This window comes from Anomaloglossus baeobatrachus, chromosome 10, assembly GCF_048569485.1.
Source record: "Anomaloglossus baeobatrachus isolate aAnoBae1 chromosome 10, aAnoBae1.hap1, whole genome shotgun sequence".
Taxonomy (NCBI): Eukaryota; Metazoa; Chordata; class Amphibia; order Anura; family Aromobatidae; genus Anomaloglossus; species Anomaloglossus baeobatrachus.
This window is the reverse complement of record NC_134362.1, coordinates 48,778,186-48,794,796: the sequence shown is the minus strand read 5'-3', so window position 1 is coordinate 48,794,796 and position 16,611 is coordinate 48,778,186. Positions and strand designations below refer to the sequence as shown.

The 16,611-nt window shown below is 50.0% G+C and overlaps 1 protein-coding gene across 2 annotated transcripts in view; it reads left to right on the top strand.

Moving 5' to 3' along the window:
- Positions 1-1,183: 1,183 nt before the first annotated feature.
- The window catches only part of TAF6L (TATA-box binding protein associated factor 6 like), a 35,421-nt gene continuing 19,993 nt past the window's right edge, over positions 1,184-16,611 (top strand). Inside the window, exons 1-6 of one of the 2 annotated variants that reach the window (XM_075326595.1) lie at positions 1,184-1,267; positions 6,291-6,451; positions 14,830-14,916; positions 16,057-16,207; positions 16,290-16,340; positions 16,420-16,514. In XM_075326595.1, coding sequence (XP_075182710.1) covers positions 6,305-6,451; positions 14,830-14,916; positions 16,057-16,207; positions 16,290-16,340; positions 16,420-16,514 — 531 coding nt within the window. In that variant the 5' untranslated portion in view covers positions 1,184-1,267; positions 6,291-6,304. Of the gene's footprint in view, positions 1,268-6,290; positions 6,452-14,829; positions 14,917-16,056; positions 16,208-16,289; positions 16,341-16,419; positions 16,515-16,611 lie in introns of those variants that run through there. The other variant, XM_075326596.1, reaches the window with a different exon arrangement.

Below are 16,611 nucleotides of genomic sequence, written 5' to 3'. Positions count from 1 at the left end.
TGACTTGAATAGCTGACGTGTGCCTCGCAGGTCCGGGTCAATCCGTGATTGACTTGGGCCTGTTGACCCTTTAGATTGCACTGTCAAAATGTCACAGGGCAATTTTAAGCAGTAAAAATACACTTCACCACCACCACCGGAAGTCACGTGATTTGATCACGTGGAGCCAATAGTAGCAGAGGGTCATGTGATGACTCCTTTAGCTCACATGACTCACTTCCGAGTGCTGCTTATTACAAGGGATGAACATTGCTGCTGATCTGAGCTGTGTAGCTGTGATCAACAGTAATGAATGAGCGATCAGATTGCTGATCTTTATAGTCCCCTAGGTGGACTAATGAAATTAAAAAAAAGTAAAAAAATAAAAAAAAACCCTAAAAGTTCAAATCACCCCCCTTTCACCCCATTGAAAATTAAAGGGTTAAAAAATAAAAAATATACACACATTTAGTATTGCTGCATTCAGAAATGCCCGATCTATCAAAATATAAAATCAATTAACCTGATCGGTAAATGGCGTAGGGTAAACAAAAATTGCAAACGCCAAAATTACGTCTTTTGGTTGCCACAAATTTTGCGCTAAATGCAATAACAGGCGATCAAAACATAGCATATGCACAAAAATGGTACCATTAAAAACGTCAGCTCAAGACGCAAAAAATAAGCAGTCACTGAGCCATAGATCCCGAAAAATAAAAACGTTAGGGGTCACGGAAAATGGTGCAAATAGTGTGCCACTTTTTTGGGACAAATTTATTAAATATTTTAACCTGTTAGATACAAGTAAACCTATAAATGTTTGGTGTCTACGAACTCGCACCGACCTGAGGCATCACACCGACTCATCTGTTTTACCATATAGTGAACTCTGTGAATAAAATATCCCAAAAACTATTCTGCCATCCCACTTTTTTTTCCAATTTTTCCGCACTTGGAATTTTTTTTCTATTTTACAGTACATTATATGGTATCATTTAAAAGTACAACTCGTCCCGCAGAAAACAAGCCCTCATGGGGCGAGACTGATGGAAAAAATCAAAAAGTTATGGAACAAAAACCGGAAAATCAGCCAGGGGGTGGAGGAGCAGCCAGCCGCAGCACACAAAGAGGTCATTCGTCACGTGACCAAGCTTCAAGCGCCGCGCGCTGCTCATATGACTGACGGCTGCATCCACCAATGAGCGCAGTCTCCGCCCACCAGGCCGTGGATGGACGAGGCGGCGGTGAAAGCGGGCTATGTAGTGCGCAGCCGGCGGCGGTGACTCCGGTGAGTTTCTGGGGCCGTTATACCGGCGCTTGTCCGCCTTGTCTTATTGCACGCCCGGGGGTCGGGTGAGAAGCCGCAGTGCTGCGCCTGAACTGCACGGAGTGGCGCCGCGCGCACACAGTGAGCGCTGCATGCTGGGAGTTAGGACCCTGCTGACGTCATAAAGAGGCAAACTAGAAAAAGTGAGCTGGGACCCTGCTGCTCTCCTCAGTGGGGTGCAAAACTGATGCACCACAGCCCTGCAGGGCTCTCTGCTGCTGGCTCCTCTGCAGATTAGATACCCCCATAACTGTATCAAACCATGTAATAAACACTAGCCCACCCGTACTAATGGTCTAACACTAGAAATCTGCTGCAAATTGCACTTTTTGGGGGGATTACAGATCAAGTTAGAGATGTTTGCAGCAAATAGACCAAAAGCGTGTATCCGGGACTAAACAAAAATCACTTTTGCAATTGGTTTTCATTAAAATGTTGCACCATTTGGCTTTTCCAGGCACATTCCCTCCACATTCATCTTATATGTGGCCATAAATCAGCTCAATAGTGCAGAGAACACATAACAAATGTTAAAACCATTTGAGTGATGTCACTGACAGATTCTCAGTTAAAGGGAACCTGTCACCGTTTTTTCGGCATATAACCTGAGGCCACCACCACTGGGCTCTTATATACAGGATTCTAACATGCTGTATATAAGAGCCCAGGCCGCTGTGTAGAACATAAAAAACACTTTATAATAGTCACCTAAAGGTTGCGCTGCAGTGGATGTGGCTCAGATGGGTGTCTCCGTTCTCTGGCGCCGCCTCTTTCAACCATCTTCGTCCTCCTTCGGAAGCCTGTGTGCATGTTGCATCCTACGTCATACACACTCGCCGGTCCCGCGCAGGCGCACTGCAATACTTTGATCTGCCCTGCTCAGGACAGATCAAAGTGCGACTGAGCAGGTCCTCAATGCCGGCGAGTGTGTATGACGTAGGACGAGTAATGCACCCCAGCTACAGAAGAAGGAGGACGAAGATGGCTGAAAGAGGAGGCACCGGACAACGGAGACGCCCATATGGCCCCACTCCACCGCAGCGCGACCGTTAGGTGAGTATTATAAAGTGGGGGTTTTTTTACGTTCTACACAGTGGCCTGGGCTCTTATATACAGTATGTTAGAATGCTGTATATAAGAGCCCGGTGGTGGTGGCCGCAGCTTATAGGCCGAAAAATCGGTGACAGGTTCCCTTTAACTCATTTTGCAGCAAGCAATGACAGTGTGACACACAGGATATAAAATGTGTAATTGTTAAAGGGAACCTGTCACCAGTTTTGGAGCCTATAAGCTGCAGCCACCACCACCGGGCTCTTATATACAGCATTCTAACATGCTGTATATAAGAGCCCAGACCGCTGTGTAGAATGTAAAAAACACTTTATAATACTCACCTAACGGTCACGCTGCGGTGGAGTTGGGCCATATGGGCGTCTCCGTTGTCCGGTGCCCGTGCCGCCTCTTTCGGCCATCTTTGTTCTCCTCCTTCTCTAGCCGCGGTGCATGACGGGTCCGACGTCATCCACACTCGCCAGCATTCAGGTCCTGAGTAGGGCAGATCAAAGTATTGTAGTGCACTTGTGCGGGTCCGGCGAGTGTGTATGATGTAGGGCGCGTCATGCACCCAGGCTTCTGAAGGAGGACCAAGATGGCTGAAAGAGGAGGCACCGGTACTGGAGAACAGAGACACCCATTAGGCCCTCATGCACCGCAGCGACCGTTAGGTATTATAAAGTGTTTTTTATATTGTACACAGCGGCCTGGGCTCTTATATACAGCATGTTAGAATACTGTATATAAGAGCCCGGTGGTGGTGGCCGCAGCTTATAGTCCAAAAAATGGGTGACAGGTTCTCTTTACTTAAAGGGAACCTGTCATCAGAAATTTCGCCCAAAAGCTAAAAGATTCCCCCTCTGCAGCTCCTGGGCTGCATTCTAGGAAGGTCCCTGTTATTATTGTGCCCCATGTGAGACCAAAATAAAGCCTTTATAAAGTGCTACCTTTTTGTATGCAGCTTCTGTAAATCCGTCACGGGGGCGGGCTCTCTGCCGTCCGTTAGTCTGCCTCCTGGTCCTGTATGCCGCCCCCATCGCTCCTTTCCATATCTGATGCACCGCCCACTGCTCCAGCCATCCCCGCGCATGCCCAGTGCCAGTCTCACAGGACTGAGCAGTGTGACCGCTGGTGACGTGTGCGCAGGCAAGTGATTATGGACGGGACTGTGACTGTTATCAGCAAGTACCCGGCCATAATCTCTTGAGCGCGCAAACCTCACCAGCGGTCACACTGAGCTCAGTGTAGATGCTAGACTGTATGGGCTGCTTCCAGGGATGACGTCCCTTTGTCATGTGATAGGGGCGTGTTCGAAATACTATCACGTGACAAAGGGACGTCATTCCTGGAAGCAGCCCATACAGTCTAGCATCTACACTGAGCTCAGTGTGAATGCTGGAGAGGTTTGCGCGCTCAAGAGATTATGGCCGGGTACTTGCTGATAACAGTCACAGTCCCGTCCATAATCACTTGCCTGCGCACACGTCACCAGCGGTCACACTGCTCAGTCCTGTGAGACTGGCACTGGGCATGCGCGGGGATGGCTGGAGCAGTGGGCGGTGCATCAGATATGGAAAGGAGCGATGGGGGCGGCATACAGGACCAGGGGGCAGAATAACGGACGGCAGAGAGCCCGCCCCCGTGACGGATTTACAGAAGCTGCATACAAAAAGGTAGAACTTTATAAAGGCTTTATTTTGGTCTCACATGGGGCACAATAATAACAGGGACCTTCCTAGAATGCAGCCCAGGAGCTGCAGAGGGGGAATCTTTTAGCTTTTGGGCGAAATTTCTGATGACAGGTTCCCTTTAAACCCAACTGCAAAAATAATTGTTAGCCCCACACACATATATTTAAGTAAAGAAAATTGTCTCCAAAGGTGGATAACCCCTTTAAGGCTATATTCTTACATTTTTACCATTTTCCAGCTATGAAAGCCCCTTTGAACATACAGGTATGTGCATATGTTGACTATTTGCAGCATATTTTTCTGCAGAAAAATCTCAATGTGTTTGCAAGAAAAATGCAAAAATAAAAGTCAAATATGCATGTGTTTGTTTGCATTTTTTTAATAGGAAAAATGTGTACTTTTTTAACATGCGTTTTTATTTCGTTATGTTTTTTTGCAACATTGGAGTCTATGGAGAACGGATACGTTAAAGGGAGCCTGTCACCAGATTTGGTGTCTATAAGCTGCGGCCACCACCAGTGGGCTCTTATATACAGCATTCTAACATTCTGCATATAAGAGCCCAGGCCGCTGTATAGAACATAAAGAACACTTTATAATACTCACCTAAGGGGCAGTACAGACTGGTCAGATGGGTGTCTCCGGTAGCGGCGCCTCCTCTTTCGGCCATCTTTGTCGTCCGTCTTCTGAAGTCTGGGTGAATGACGCATCCTACATCATGCACATAGGCCGGCATTGAGGTCCTGCGCAGGCGCACTACAATACTTTGATCTGCCCTGCTCAGGACAGATGAAAGTGCGCCTGCGCAGGACCTTAATGCTGACTAGTGTGGATGACATAGGATGCGTCATGCACCCAGACTTCAGAAGAAGGAGGACAAAGATGGCCAAAAGAGGAGGCGCCGCACCCGGAGAACGGAGACACCCATCCGACCAGTCTGCACCGAACCAACCGTTTAGGTATTATAAAGTGATTTTTATGTTATACCCCCGGCCTGGGCTCTTATATACAGCATGTTAGAATACTGTATATAAGAGCCCTCTAATGGTGGCCGCAGCTTATAGTCACCAAATCTGGTGACCGGTTCCCTTTAATGGATTGCTATTTACCTTCCATTTGAAATTGATTCTGTAAGAAAAAAATGATCTGTTACAAATGCAAGAAAAATGGATAACTAAATAGCAATCCGTTAACGGATCCGTTCTCCATAGACTCTAATATTAAAAAAAACAGATCCGGCAGTCATGAGTTATTTAATAACAGATTAAAAAGTTGTGTTTGCAGAACTTTTTTCCAACGTATTCTCTGCAGGATCTGATCTAATGGCTGATTACTGGACATGTGAACTCTGCCTAAGGCTACTTTCACACTTGCGTTCAGCGGAGTCCGTCACTATGGAGAATAGCGCAGTCCGTTAACGCACTGCGCTATTCTCCATAGACTTGTATGGACGACGCACTGTAACGCAAGTGTCAGCGTTGCATCCGCTGGACGACGCAGCGTCGTTATTTCGACGCTGCGTCGGGCGGAAGGAACGCTGCATGTAACCTTTTTTTGAGCGACGGAAACCTTTTATTTTTCACTGCGCATGCTCTTTTTTTTTTTTTTTTAATCACAGAAACTTTATTTTGTTTCTCGGTGGCTGAACGTTCAGCTGAGCGCCTGGCCGCCGGCATGTGAGAGCGATCAGCTGAGCGCCTGGCCGCCGGCATGTGAGAGCGATCAGCTGAGCGCCTGGCCGCCGGCATGTGAGAGCGATCAGCTGAGCGCCTGGCCGCCGGCATGTGAGAGCGATCAGCTGAGCGCCTGGCCGCCGGCATGTGAGAGCGATCAGCTGAGCGCCTGGCCGCCGGCATGTGAGAGCGATCAGCTGAGCGCCCGGCCGCCGGCATGTGAGAGCGTTCAGCTGAGCGCCCGGCCGCTGGCTTTTGAGAGTGATCAGCTGATCGTTCACAATAGTCTGCTGCCGGTAAAACTAAAGAAGAAAAAGAAATTAAAATAAAAAAAAAAAAAAAGCTTCCGTTGTTTTGTACGATCCGTAGCATCCGTTGTGCCACTTTATGCAACGCATCCGTTGCATCCGTCACACAACACAATGCTACGGAAGCCGTCCAACGCAAGTGTGAAAGTAGCCTAAGAATGTCATTACCAGCTTGTGACCAAATTTTGTCTAAAATTTGACAGCCTCTTTGAGGGGTTAAAATATAACAGAAAAGCCGACCCACCACCATCTTTTGCAGTACGCAGTGTCGGGATGTCTCACACCGAGGATCGGCGCTATGTGGAGCTGTGTCAGGATTCGGTCCGTCTGAGTGCAGAAAGTGTCGGTCTAGAGATAAGTGATGAGGTGGCCGCTCTGCTGGCCGAGGACGTCTGTTACCGGCTCCGGGAAATCACACAGGTAGATGCTATTTTATACTGTTTGCATTATTTTTACACACTGTTTTGCATTGTTTGGTTTATGTTTGCTTTCCTGGCATGCCTGGTCTACACGGTAATGGAGCAGCTTTGATTGTGGGGATCCTCTGTTTCTACTGCTGGATCTCACCAATCCGTCTGTCATTGTCTGTACTGGTGATTCCCTGCTGCAACGCCAGGGATCAGAGTGAACTCCAATTGCACCACTTAGATGCCACAGTTAATCCAGGGAGATTAAAATTGGATTTTCTTTGTCGCTCCATTGGGAGACCCAGACAATTGGGTGTATAGGCTATGCCTCCGGAGGCCGCACAAAGTATTACACTTAAAAGTGTTAAGCCCCTCCCCTTCTGCCTATACACCCCCCGTGCTCCCACGGGCTCCTCAGTTTTTTGCTTTGTGCGAAGGAGGCAGACATGCACGCACAGCTCCACAGATTGGTCAGCAGCAGCTGCTGACTATATCGGATGGAAGAAAAGTGGGCCCATATAGGGCCCCCAGCATGCTCCCTTCTCACCCCACTCTTGTCGGCGGTGTAGTTAAGGTTGAGGTATCCATTGCGGGTACGGAGGCTGGAGCCCACATGCTGTTTTCCTTCCCCATCCCCCTCAGGGCTCTGGGTGAAGTGGGATCCTATCGGTCTCCAGGCACTGAGACCGTGCTTCATCCACAACTCCTGGGAGACTGCTGGATAGGAGCCGGGTATCGTTCAGGGACATGGCCCTGCTACTTGGAGGTACTCTGTGTCCCCGTGGGGACCGCGCACAGCAACACTCTAGCATTGCTGGGTGTGCTAGTGCACCGGGGACCGCGGCGCTGACCGGGTTAATATGTGCCATTACACACTCAGCGCTGCTGAGTGTGTTTATGTATAGGGACTGCCGCACTAACCGCCGCTGCCAGGGAAACACTGCGGCGCGGCTGGGACTTGTAGTGCGCCGGGGACTTTCGCGCCGGCCGCGCTTTTACGGCGGCCGCGTTTATTACTAGAGTCCCCGGCTTTTTGCGGCCTAGTTTCCTTTCCTCCCGCCCACAGCCCTGACAGGCAGGGGAAGGGCGGGACGCTGCACAGAACGAGCAGCACTGAGGGCTGGAGCATGCTTTGCATACTCCACCCCCCTCACTGTGCACTGTGAGGCACCAGTTCCCGCTCTTTCTGGGTCACGCCCACGGCTCCCACCTCTCCTCAGGACGCCGGCAGCCATTCCTGTCAGCTCCTTGGACGCTACAGAGGGGGACAAAGTCTGGGAGACTCAGGCAGGGACTCTGGTGGCCTCACAACCGCTTTAAGCGGGTGGTAAGCAGCACCTGTGGTGCTAGCCCCATTGTGCAGTAGTGTAACATTATATGTTTATGGTATACATATTTTACACTGTATGGTGCACAGTTGATTTCTGGCTATATACCCTATTGTGTTACTCAGGGAAGATAATAGCATGGCGCCCACGAAAGGCAGGGGTGCCAAAACACAGGCTTATTATGCTACCTGCGCCGCATGTATGACCCCGCTACCGGCAGGTTCCACTGACCCTCATTGTGAGCACTGTTCGGCCCCTGTGGCACTTACTCAGCTAGAGCCTCTGCTAAGGGGGGCCCAGGGGGAGCCACCTGCTAACACTGTTCAGGTGACGGGGACGGAGTTTGCAAAACTCTCTGAGACTATGGCTAAGATACTAGAAGCCTTGCAGTCCAGGCCGGTATCTCAGCACAGGGACTCTGTTGAATCTTTGTCCCCTGGCCCACCTCAGTTGGACCAACAATGTCCTCCTGGGGTGTCTCATGGATCCCAGGCTGAGGGTTCTGACACAGACCCCGGCCCCAGACCGACTAAGCGAGCTCGCTTGACAATTCCCTTGACATCATCATATTGTTCAGGGTCTCAGAGGGGGGAATCTCTAGTTGATGATGCGGAGACAGCTGATCAGGATTCTGATCCTGAGGCCGCTCTCAATCTTGATACTCCGGACGGGGACGCCATAGTGAACGACCTTATTGCGTCCATCAATCGTATGTTGGATATTTCTCCCTCAGCTCCTCCGGTGGAGGAGTCAGCTTCACAGCAGGAGAAATTCCGTTTCAGGTTTCCCAAGCGTACACCGAGTATGTTTCTGGACCACTCTGATTTCAGAGAGGCAGTCCAGAATCACCATGCTTGTCCAGATAAGCGTTTTTCTAAGCGCCTTAAGGATACACGTTATCCCATTCCCCCTGACGTGGTCAAAAGTTGGGCTCAGTGTCCCAAAGTGGATCCTCCAATCTCCAGACTGGCGGCTAGATCCATACTTGCAGTGGAAGATGGGGCTTCACTCAAAGATGCCACTGACAGGCAGATGGAGCTCTGGTTGAAATCCATCTATGAAGCTATCGGCGCTTCTTTTGCCCCAGCATTCGCAGCCGTATGGGCGCTGCAAGCTATCTCAGCAGGTCAAGCGCAAATTGACGCAGCCACACGCACGTCCGCGCCACAGGTGGCGTCCATAACCACACAGACTTCGGCATTTGCGTCTTACGCTATTAATGCTGTTCTGGACTCTGCGAGCCGTACGACGGTTGCAGCCGCCAATTCGGTGGTACTCCGCAGGGCCTTGTGGCTACGGGAATGGAAGGCAGATTCTGTTTCCAAAAAGCGCTTAACCAGTTTGCCAATTTCTGGCGACCGATTGTTTGGCGAGCGTTTGGATGAAATCATCAAACAATCCAAGGGAAAGGATAAATCCTTACCCCAGCCCAAACCGAAAATACACCAACAGAGGAGGGGGCAGTCGAGTTTTCGGTCCTTTCGGGGCGCGGGCAGGTCCCAATTCTCCTCGTCCACAAGGCCTCAGAAAGATCAAAGGAACTCTGATGCATGGCGGTCTAAGTCACGTCCTAAAAAGGCCACCGGAGGTGCCGCTACCAAAGCGGCTTCCTCATGACTTTCGGCCTCCCCACTCCGCATCTTCGGTCGGTGGCAGGCTCTCCCGCTTTTGCGACACCTGGCTGCCACGGGTAAAAGACCGTTGGGTGAGAGACATTCTGTCTCACGGTTACAAGATAGAGTTCACCTCTCGTCCCCCGACTCGATTCTTCAGGTCATCCCCGCCTCCCGAGCGAGCCGAGGCTCTTCTGCAGGCGCTGGGCATTCTGAAGGCAGAAGGAGTGGTGGTCCCTGTTCCTCTTCAGCAACAGGGCCACGGTTTTTACTCCAACTTGTTTGTGGTCCCAAAGAAGGACGGGTCTTTCCGTCCTGTCCTGGACCTGAAACTTCTCAACAAACACGTAAAGACCAGGCGGTTCCGGATGGAATCCCTCCGCTCCGTCATCGCCTCAATGTCCCAAGGAGATTTCCTTGCATCGATCGATATCAAGGATGCATATCTCCACGTACCGATTGCTCCAGAGCACCAGCGCTTCTTGCGCTTCGCCATAGAAAACGAACACCTGCCGTTCGTGGCACTGCCGTTCGGCCTGGCAACAGCCCCACGGGTTTTCACCAAGGTGATGGCTACTGTAGTAGCGGTCCTCCACTCTCAGGGTCACTCGGTGATCCCGTACTTGGACGATCTGTTGATCAAGGCACCCTCTCTAGAGGCATGCCAACACAGCCTCGACGCTACCCTGGAGACTCTCCAGAGTTTCGGGTGGATCATCAATTTTCCAAAGTCAAATCTGACACCGGCCCAATCGCTGACATATCTTGGCATGGAGTTTCATACCCTCTCAGCGATAGTGAAGCTTCCACTGATCAAGCAGCGGTCACTACAGACAGGGGTACAATCTCTCCTTCAAGGCCAGTCACACCCCTTGAGGCGCCTCATGCACTTCCTGGGGAAGATGGTGGCAGCAATGGAGGGAGTTCCGTTCGCGCAGTTTCACCTGCGTCCACTTCAATGGGACATCCTACGCAAATGGGACAGGAAGCCGACGTCCCTCGACAGGAACGTCTCCCTCTCTCAGGCGACCAAAGCTTCCCTTCGGTGGTGGCTTCTTCCCACTTCATTATCGAAGGGGAAATCCTTCCTACCCCCATCCTGGGAGGTGGTCACGACGGACGCGAGTCTGTCAGGGTGGGGAGCGGTTTTTCTCCACCACAGGGCTCAGGGTACGTGGACCCAGCAAGAGTCCTCGCTTCAGATCAATGTTCTGGAAATACGGGCAGTGTATCTTGCCCTGAAGGCGTTCCAGCAGTGGCTGGAAGGCAAGCAGATCAGAATTCAGTCGGACAATTCCACAGCGGTGGCATACATCAATCACCAAGGCGGCACACGCAGTCGGCAAGCCTTCCAGGAAGTCCGGCGGATTTTGATGTGGGTGGAAGCCACGGCCTCCACCATCTCTGCAGTTCACATTCCAGGCGTGGAAAACTGGGAAGCAGACTATCTCAGTCGCCAGGGCATGGACGCAGGGGAATGGTCCCTTCACCCGGACGTGTTTCAGGAGATCTGTTGCAGCTGGGGGGTGCCGGACGTCGACCTCATGGCGTCCCGGCACAACAACAAGGTACCGACGTTCATAGCACGGTCTCAAGATCCCAGAGCTCTGGCGGCAGACGCCTTAGTTCAGGATTGGTCGCAGTTTCAGCTCCCTTATGTGTTTCCTCCGCTGGCACTGTTGCCCAGAGTGTTACGCAAGATCAGGGCCGACTGCCGCCGCGTCATCCTCGTCGCTCCAGACTGCCCGAGGCGGTCGTGGTACCCGGATCTGTGGCATCTCACGGTCGGCCAACCGTGGGCACTACCAGACCGACTGTGAGGCAAACCCTGGGATATGAAGATGAATTATGACTTCCAGTCATAATCGCTCTCATCACTCCATGGCAGTGCCCCCTCCCTTCTTGTTCTCAGATGTCCAGCATCTGTGAAGGTGTCACATCCCATGGCCATCTCCTGTGATATGGAGATTAGGTGATGTGGGAACAATGGACACAGGATGACTCCCTGCCGTGACCCTGTAGTAGGGGCTGCTATCTAGTTAGCAAGCTTGGAAGTATCCAGACAGGACGACTCCAGTAAAAAATGGTTCATATCTCGCAAGCCATATTTCCGATAAATATGGCAACCATAAAAATGGTGTCTCCGCATGTGGACGATGCTGGCACACCCTTTTTATGGGAGCAGGACCTGGGGAAATACCCCAGGCGTGATATCAGCCAATGGGGAACTAGTAGACAAGTCATGAGTCCTCTCGTTCTGTAGCTAAATTCATAGCTGTCACAATGAGAGAGTCGGCGTCCGCCTACGACGCTCCCAGGCCAAGTTATGTCCATATTCCATGTTGTGGATTTTGTCCATAACTCCAGCCAGGGGTGGAGCAGTGCTCCCTCTGAGGTCACTAAGGTAGGAGGGGACCTGGATTTGCCCAGGTTGATAACCCTACTTCGGCCATTTTCCAGTGTTCTTTTGCTCGGGGGCCTGGTTGGGAAAGACCTGTGAGGGAGTTCCTGGAAACCTGGTCTACAGCGCCCCCCTGTGGCCAGACGCACAAGGTAACTGCTGGAACTGTGTATGCCTGTTTGTAACCCATGCTTTGATTGTAACTGTACTCTGACATATGTATATTCTGTAGATTCCCTATTGTATATATTGTAGTTTCTAGTGTGGCTTTAGGCCGATTAAATTATATAATTAATCTTGGGCTGTTCTGTTATCTCGATCTTGAATCCCACGTCTGTGTGTTCGGCTAATAGTTACCGTGAAGCGGTTGGTGGCAGCGAGTTGTGCCAAGGATTATTGTGGGGAGGCCAGTGAGATTCGGGGAGGTTTTATATATTCCGCCCGCGGAGGTCGGGGGAATATATACCCTACTCTCACCGGGGACCCTTCAATAATCGGCATAAGTAGTATAGCGGCCTCCTTGCTTATTGTCGGGCAATTCCATAATTGGCCTGACTATAAGAGGGGCGCTAGAGAGCGCGTCACGTGCTCTGTCTGTCGGTCGGGAGGTATAAAGGAGGGGTGACCCCCACTTGTTACCCCCCGATTGTGACGTACTGGTAGCCAGCGCGGGGGATTTCTGAGTGACCCCCCCGGTGGTTCGTGACACCGACCAGACTTGCTATCTCAAGGGCCGTTTTTCCATCTGAATTCTGCGGCCCTCAACCTGACTGTGTGGCCATTGAGTCCTGGATCCTAGCGTCTTCAGGATTATCTCAAGAGGTCATTGCCACTATGAGACAGGCTAGGAAACCAACGTCCGCCAAGATCTACCACAGGACGTGGAAAATTTTCCTGTCGTGGTGCTCTGCTCAGGGTTTTTCTCCCTGGCCTTTTGCCTTGCCCACTTTTCTGTCCTTCCTTCAATCTGGACTGGAAAAGGGTTTGTCGCTCGGCTCCCTTAAGGGACAAGTCTCAGCGCTCTCTGTGTTTTTCCAGAAGCGCCTAGCCAGACTTCCACAGGTACGCACGTTCCTGCAGGGGGTTTGTCACATCGTTCCTCCTTACAAGCGGCCGTTAGAACCCTGGGATCTGAACAGGGTGCTGCTGGTTCTTCAGAAACCACCATTCAAGCCAATGAGAGATATTTCTCTCTCACGCCTTTCGCAGAAAGTGGTTTTTCTAGTAGCAGTCACTTCACTTCGGAGAGTGTCTGAGCTAGCAGCGCTGTCATGCAAAGCCCCTTTCCTGGTTTTTCACCAGGACAAGGTGGTTCTGCGTCCGGTTCCGGAATTTCTCCCTAAGGTGGTATCCCCCTTTCATCTCAATCAGGATATCTCCTTACCTTCTTTTTGTCCTCATCCAGTTCACCAATGTGAAAAGGATTTGCACTTGTTAGATCTGGTGAGAGCACTCAGACTCTACATTTCTCGTACGGCGCCCCTGCGCCGCTCGGATGCACTCTTTGTCCTTGTCGCTGGCCAGCGTAAAGGGTCACAGGCTTCCAAATCAACCTTGGCTCGGTGGATCAAGGAGCCAATTCTCGAAGCCTACCGTTCGGCTGGGCTTCCGGTTCCCTCAGGGCTGAAGGCCCATTCTACCAGAGCCGTGGGCGCGTCCTGGGCTTTGAGGCACCAGGCTACGGCTCAGCAGGTGTGTCAGGCGGCTACCTGGTCGAGCCTGCACACTTTCACGAAACACTATCAGGTGCATACCTATGCTTCGGCGGATGCCAGCCTAGGTAGACGAGTCCTTCAGGCGGCGGTTGCCCACCTGTAGGAAGAGGCCGTTTTACGGCTCTCTTACAAGGTATTATTTTACCCACCCAGGGACTGCTTTTGGACGTCCCAATTGTCTGGGTCTCCCAATGGAGCGACAAAGAAGAAGGGAATTTTGTTTACTTACCGTAAATTCCTTTTCTTCTAGCTCCAATTGGGAGACCCAGCGCCCGCCCCTGTTTTTTTGTGTACACATGTTGTTCATGTTGAATGGTTTCAGTTCTCCGATATTCCTTCGGATTGAAGTTACTTTAAACCAGTTTTTAATTCTTTTCCTCCTTCTTGCGTTTGCACCAAAACTGAGGAGCCCGTGGGAGCACGGGGGGTGTATAGGCAGAAGGGGAGGGGCTTAACACTTTTAGTGTAATACTTTGTGCGGCCTCCGGAGGCATAGCCTATACACCCAATTGTCTGGGTCTCCCAATTGGAGCTAGAAGAAAAGGAATTTACGGTAAGTAAACAAAATTCCCTTCTTTTTATGTTACACAATCAGCACCCACACGACATGTTCACTGGGTGTAGGGGGACTTTGATGTCTGCCGGGAGCCAACAGAGGTCCCTGTATCTGCCACCCCTATATTTGGCTACTAGGCCCAGTCATTCAAGTCTCCTCTCCAAAGCTACAAATCACCCGCATAAATAAATGTGTGTGTGTGTGTGTGTGTGTGTGTGTGTGTGTTTTTTTTTTTTTATATATATATATATATATATAATATATATATATATATATATATATATATATATATATATATATATATATATATATATATATATATATATATATATATATATATATATATATATATATATATATATATAAAAAAAAAAAAACACACACACACACACACACACACACACACACATTTATTTATGCGGGTGATTTGTAGCTTTGGAGAGGAGACTTGAATGACTGGGCCTAGTAGCCAAATATAGGGGTGGCAGATACAGGGACCTCTGTTGGCTCCCGGCAGACATCAAAGTCCCCCTACACCCAGTGAACATGTCGTGTGGGTGCTGATTGTGTATATATATATATTAATGTGTGTATGTATAATATATATATATAACATATATATATATATATATACCACGTTCTGTGCAGGGTTCTAAATGCAACCGGAGAAAAATAAAGTTGCATTAAAAAAACAGCATTCCTGTACAATTCATCTGCGCATTATCTGTATACTCTGCCCCTGGTTACTATTGTATATTGTTATATATTTTATTCTCAGTTCAGTGCACAGTGTCTCAGGCATTCCCGAAGACGAAGACTTACAGTAGAGGACTTCAACCGAGCATTGCGCTGGAACAATGTGGAGGTAGTGTAATATTGGAAATCAAAGGATCTTTGTTACAGACTTAAAGGGAACCTGTCACCAGAATTGGCGACTATAAGCTGCGGCCACCATCAGTGAGCTCTTATATATAACATTCTAGAATACTGTACATAAGAGCCCAGGCTGCTGTATAGAACATAAAAAACACCTTTCTAATACTCACCTAGGGGGTGGTTCGGTCCGATGGGTCACCGCTGCTCTCCGGTCCGATGGGGGGCTGCTCATCTCCGCTTTGATGGCTGCCGCTGCGCTCTGGTCCGATGGCTGTTGCTGCGCTCCGGTGGTTGCTGCTGAGCTCCTGTCCGATGGGTGCCGCTGCTCTCCGGTCCGGCGCTTCCTCTCTGCTGTGAACTCCATCCTCCTTCTATCCAGCCCAGACCATCATTGCGGTCCTGCGCAGGCACACTATAATCTGCCCTGCGGAGGGCAGATCAAAGTACTGTAATACGCAGGCGCGATGAAAGGTTAAAGACAGCCTGCGCACTACAATACTTTCATCTGCCTTCAGTACGGCAGATCACAGTGCGCCTGCGCAGGACCGTAATGCCGGCTAGGGTGGATGGCGTAGGACGTGTAATGTACATGGGTCTCAGAAGAAGGAGGTCGGCCATCGCCATCGCAGCAGAGAGGAGGCACTGGACTGGAGAGCGGAGGTGCCGAATCGGCACCAATTGGGCTGAACTGCCCCCTAGGTGAGTATTATAAAAGTATTTTTTATGTTACACAGAGTGGCCTGGGCTCTTATATACAGCATATTAGAATGCTGTATATAAGCGCTCACTAGTGTTGGCCGCAGCTAATAAGGGAAAAATCTGGTGACAGGTTCCCTTTAAAAGGAATATCAGGGACTTTAAAAAAAAAAAAAAAAAAAAGTGCCTAAGCACAAACAGGCAGGTTGCAACCACCTACTTGCTTGTGTTGTCCGGCACCGTTTTTCGCCGGTACAGAGCGATTCAGTTGCTTCCACTGATTTGCATCCACAGAGAGGCGGCTACTCATCCGCTCTGTAGACTGGGCAGGGTAACCGACGTCATGCTGATTAGTGGCCGGCTTCCTGCTGCCTTATTGGGGAAGCCGGCTGTCAATCATGTAACATAAGCATTGTGCTACTGTATATTTCAGCCGATATATGGCCATGGATCCCCAGACCCAGTTATATTCCGCAGCGTTCGAGATGGCGACTGTTATTGCGCTGAAGACCGTGAAATAAATTTGGTGGAGCTGGCATTAGCCACAAACATTCCCAAAGGAACCGCAGAGACCGCCGTCAGAGGTAAGACTTATCCTGGGTCAGCAGGTTTTGTAGAGGTTTTGTTCGTTGCCAGAATTTGATTAATTATCTTTGCTTCTTCCAGTTCATGTTTCTTATCTAGACAGTAAAGGAAACCTGGAGCCACAAGGGACCGGTGAGTGTTCATATGTTACGTACATACCAATCACCATAAACTTTTTCAGATGCTCATGTTTCATATATTCTTTTTCCAGTTCCTGCCGCAGTCTCGATGCTAACAGATGACCTGCTGAAATACTATCAGCATGTGACAAGAGCAGTGCTCGGAGATGACCTGCACCTTATGAAGGTGATCCCTCCCTCTAGTATGTGCCCAGTACCAAACATTAGAGAATGTGGCCCATTGTGACCATCAGGATTTCTTACGTTTCAGAATTATGCGATCC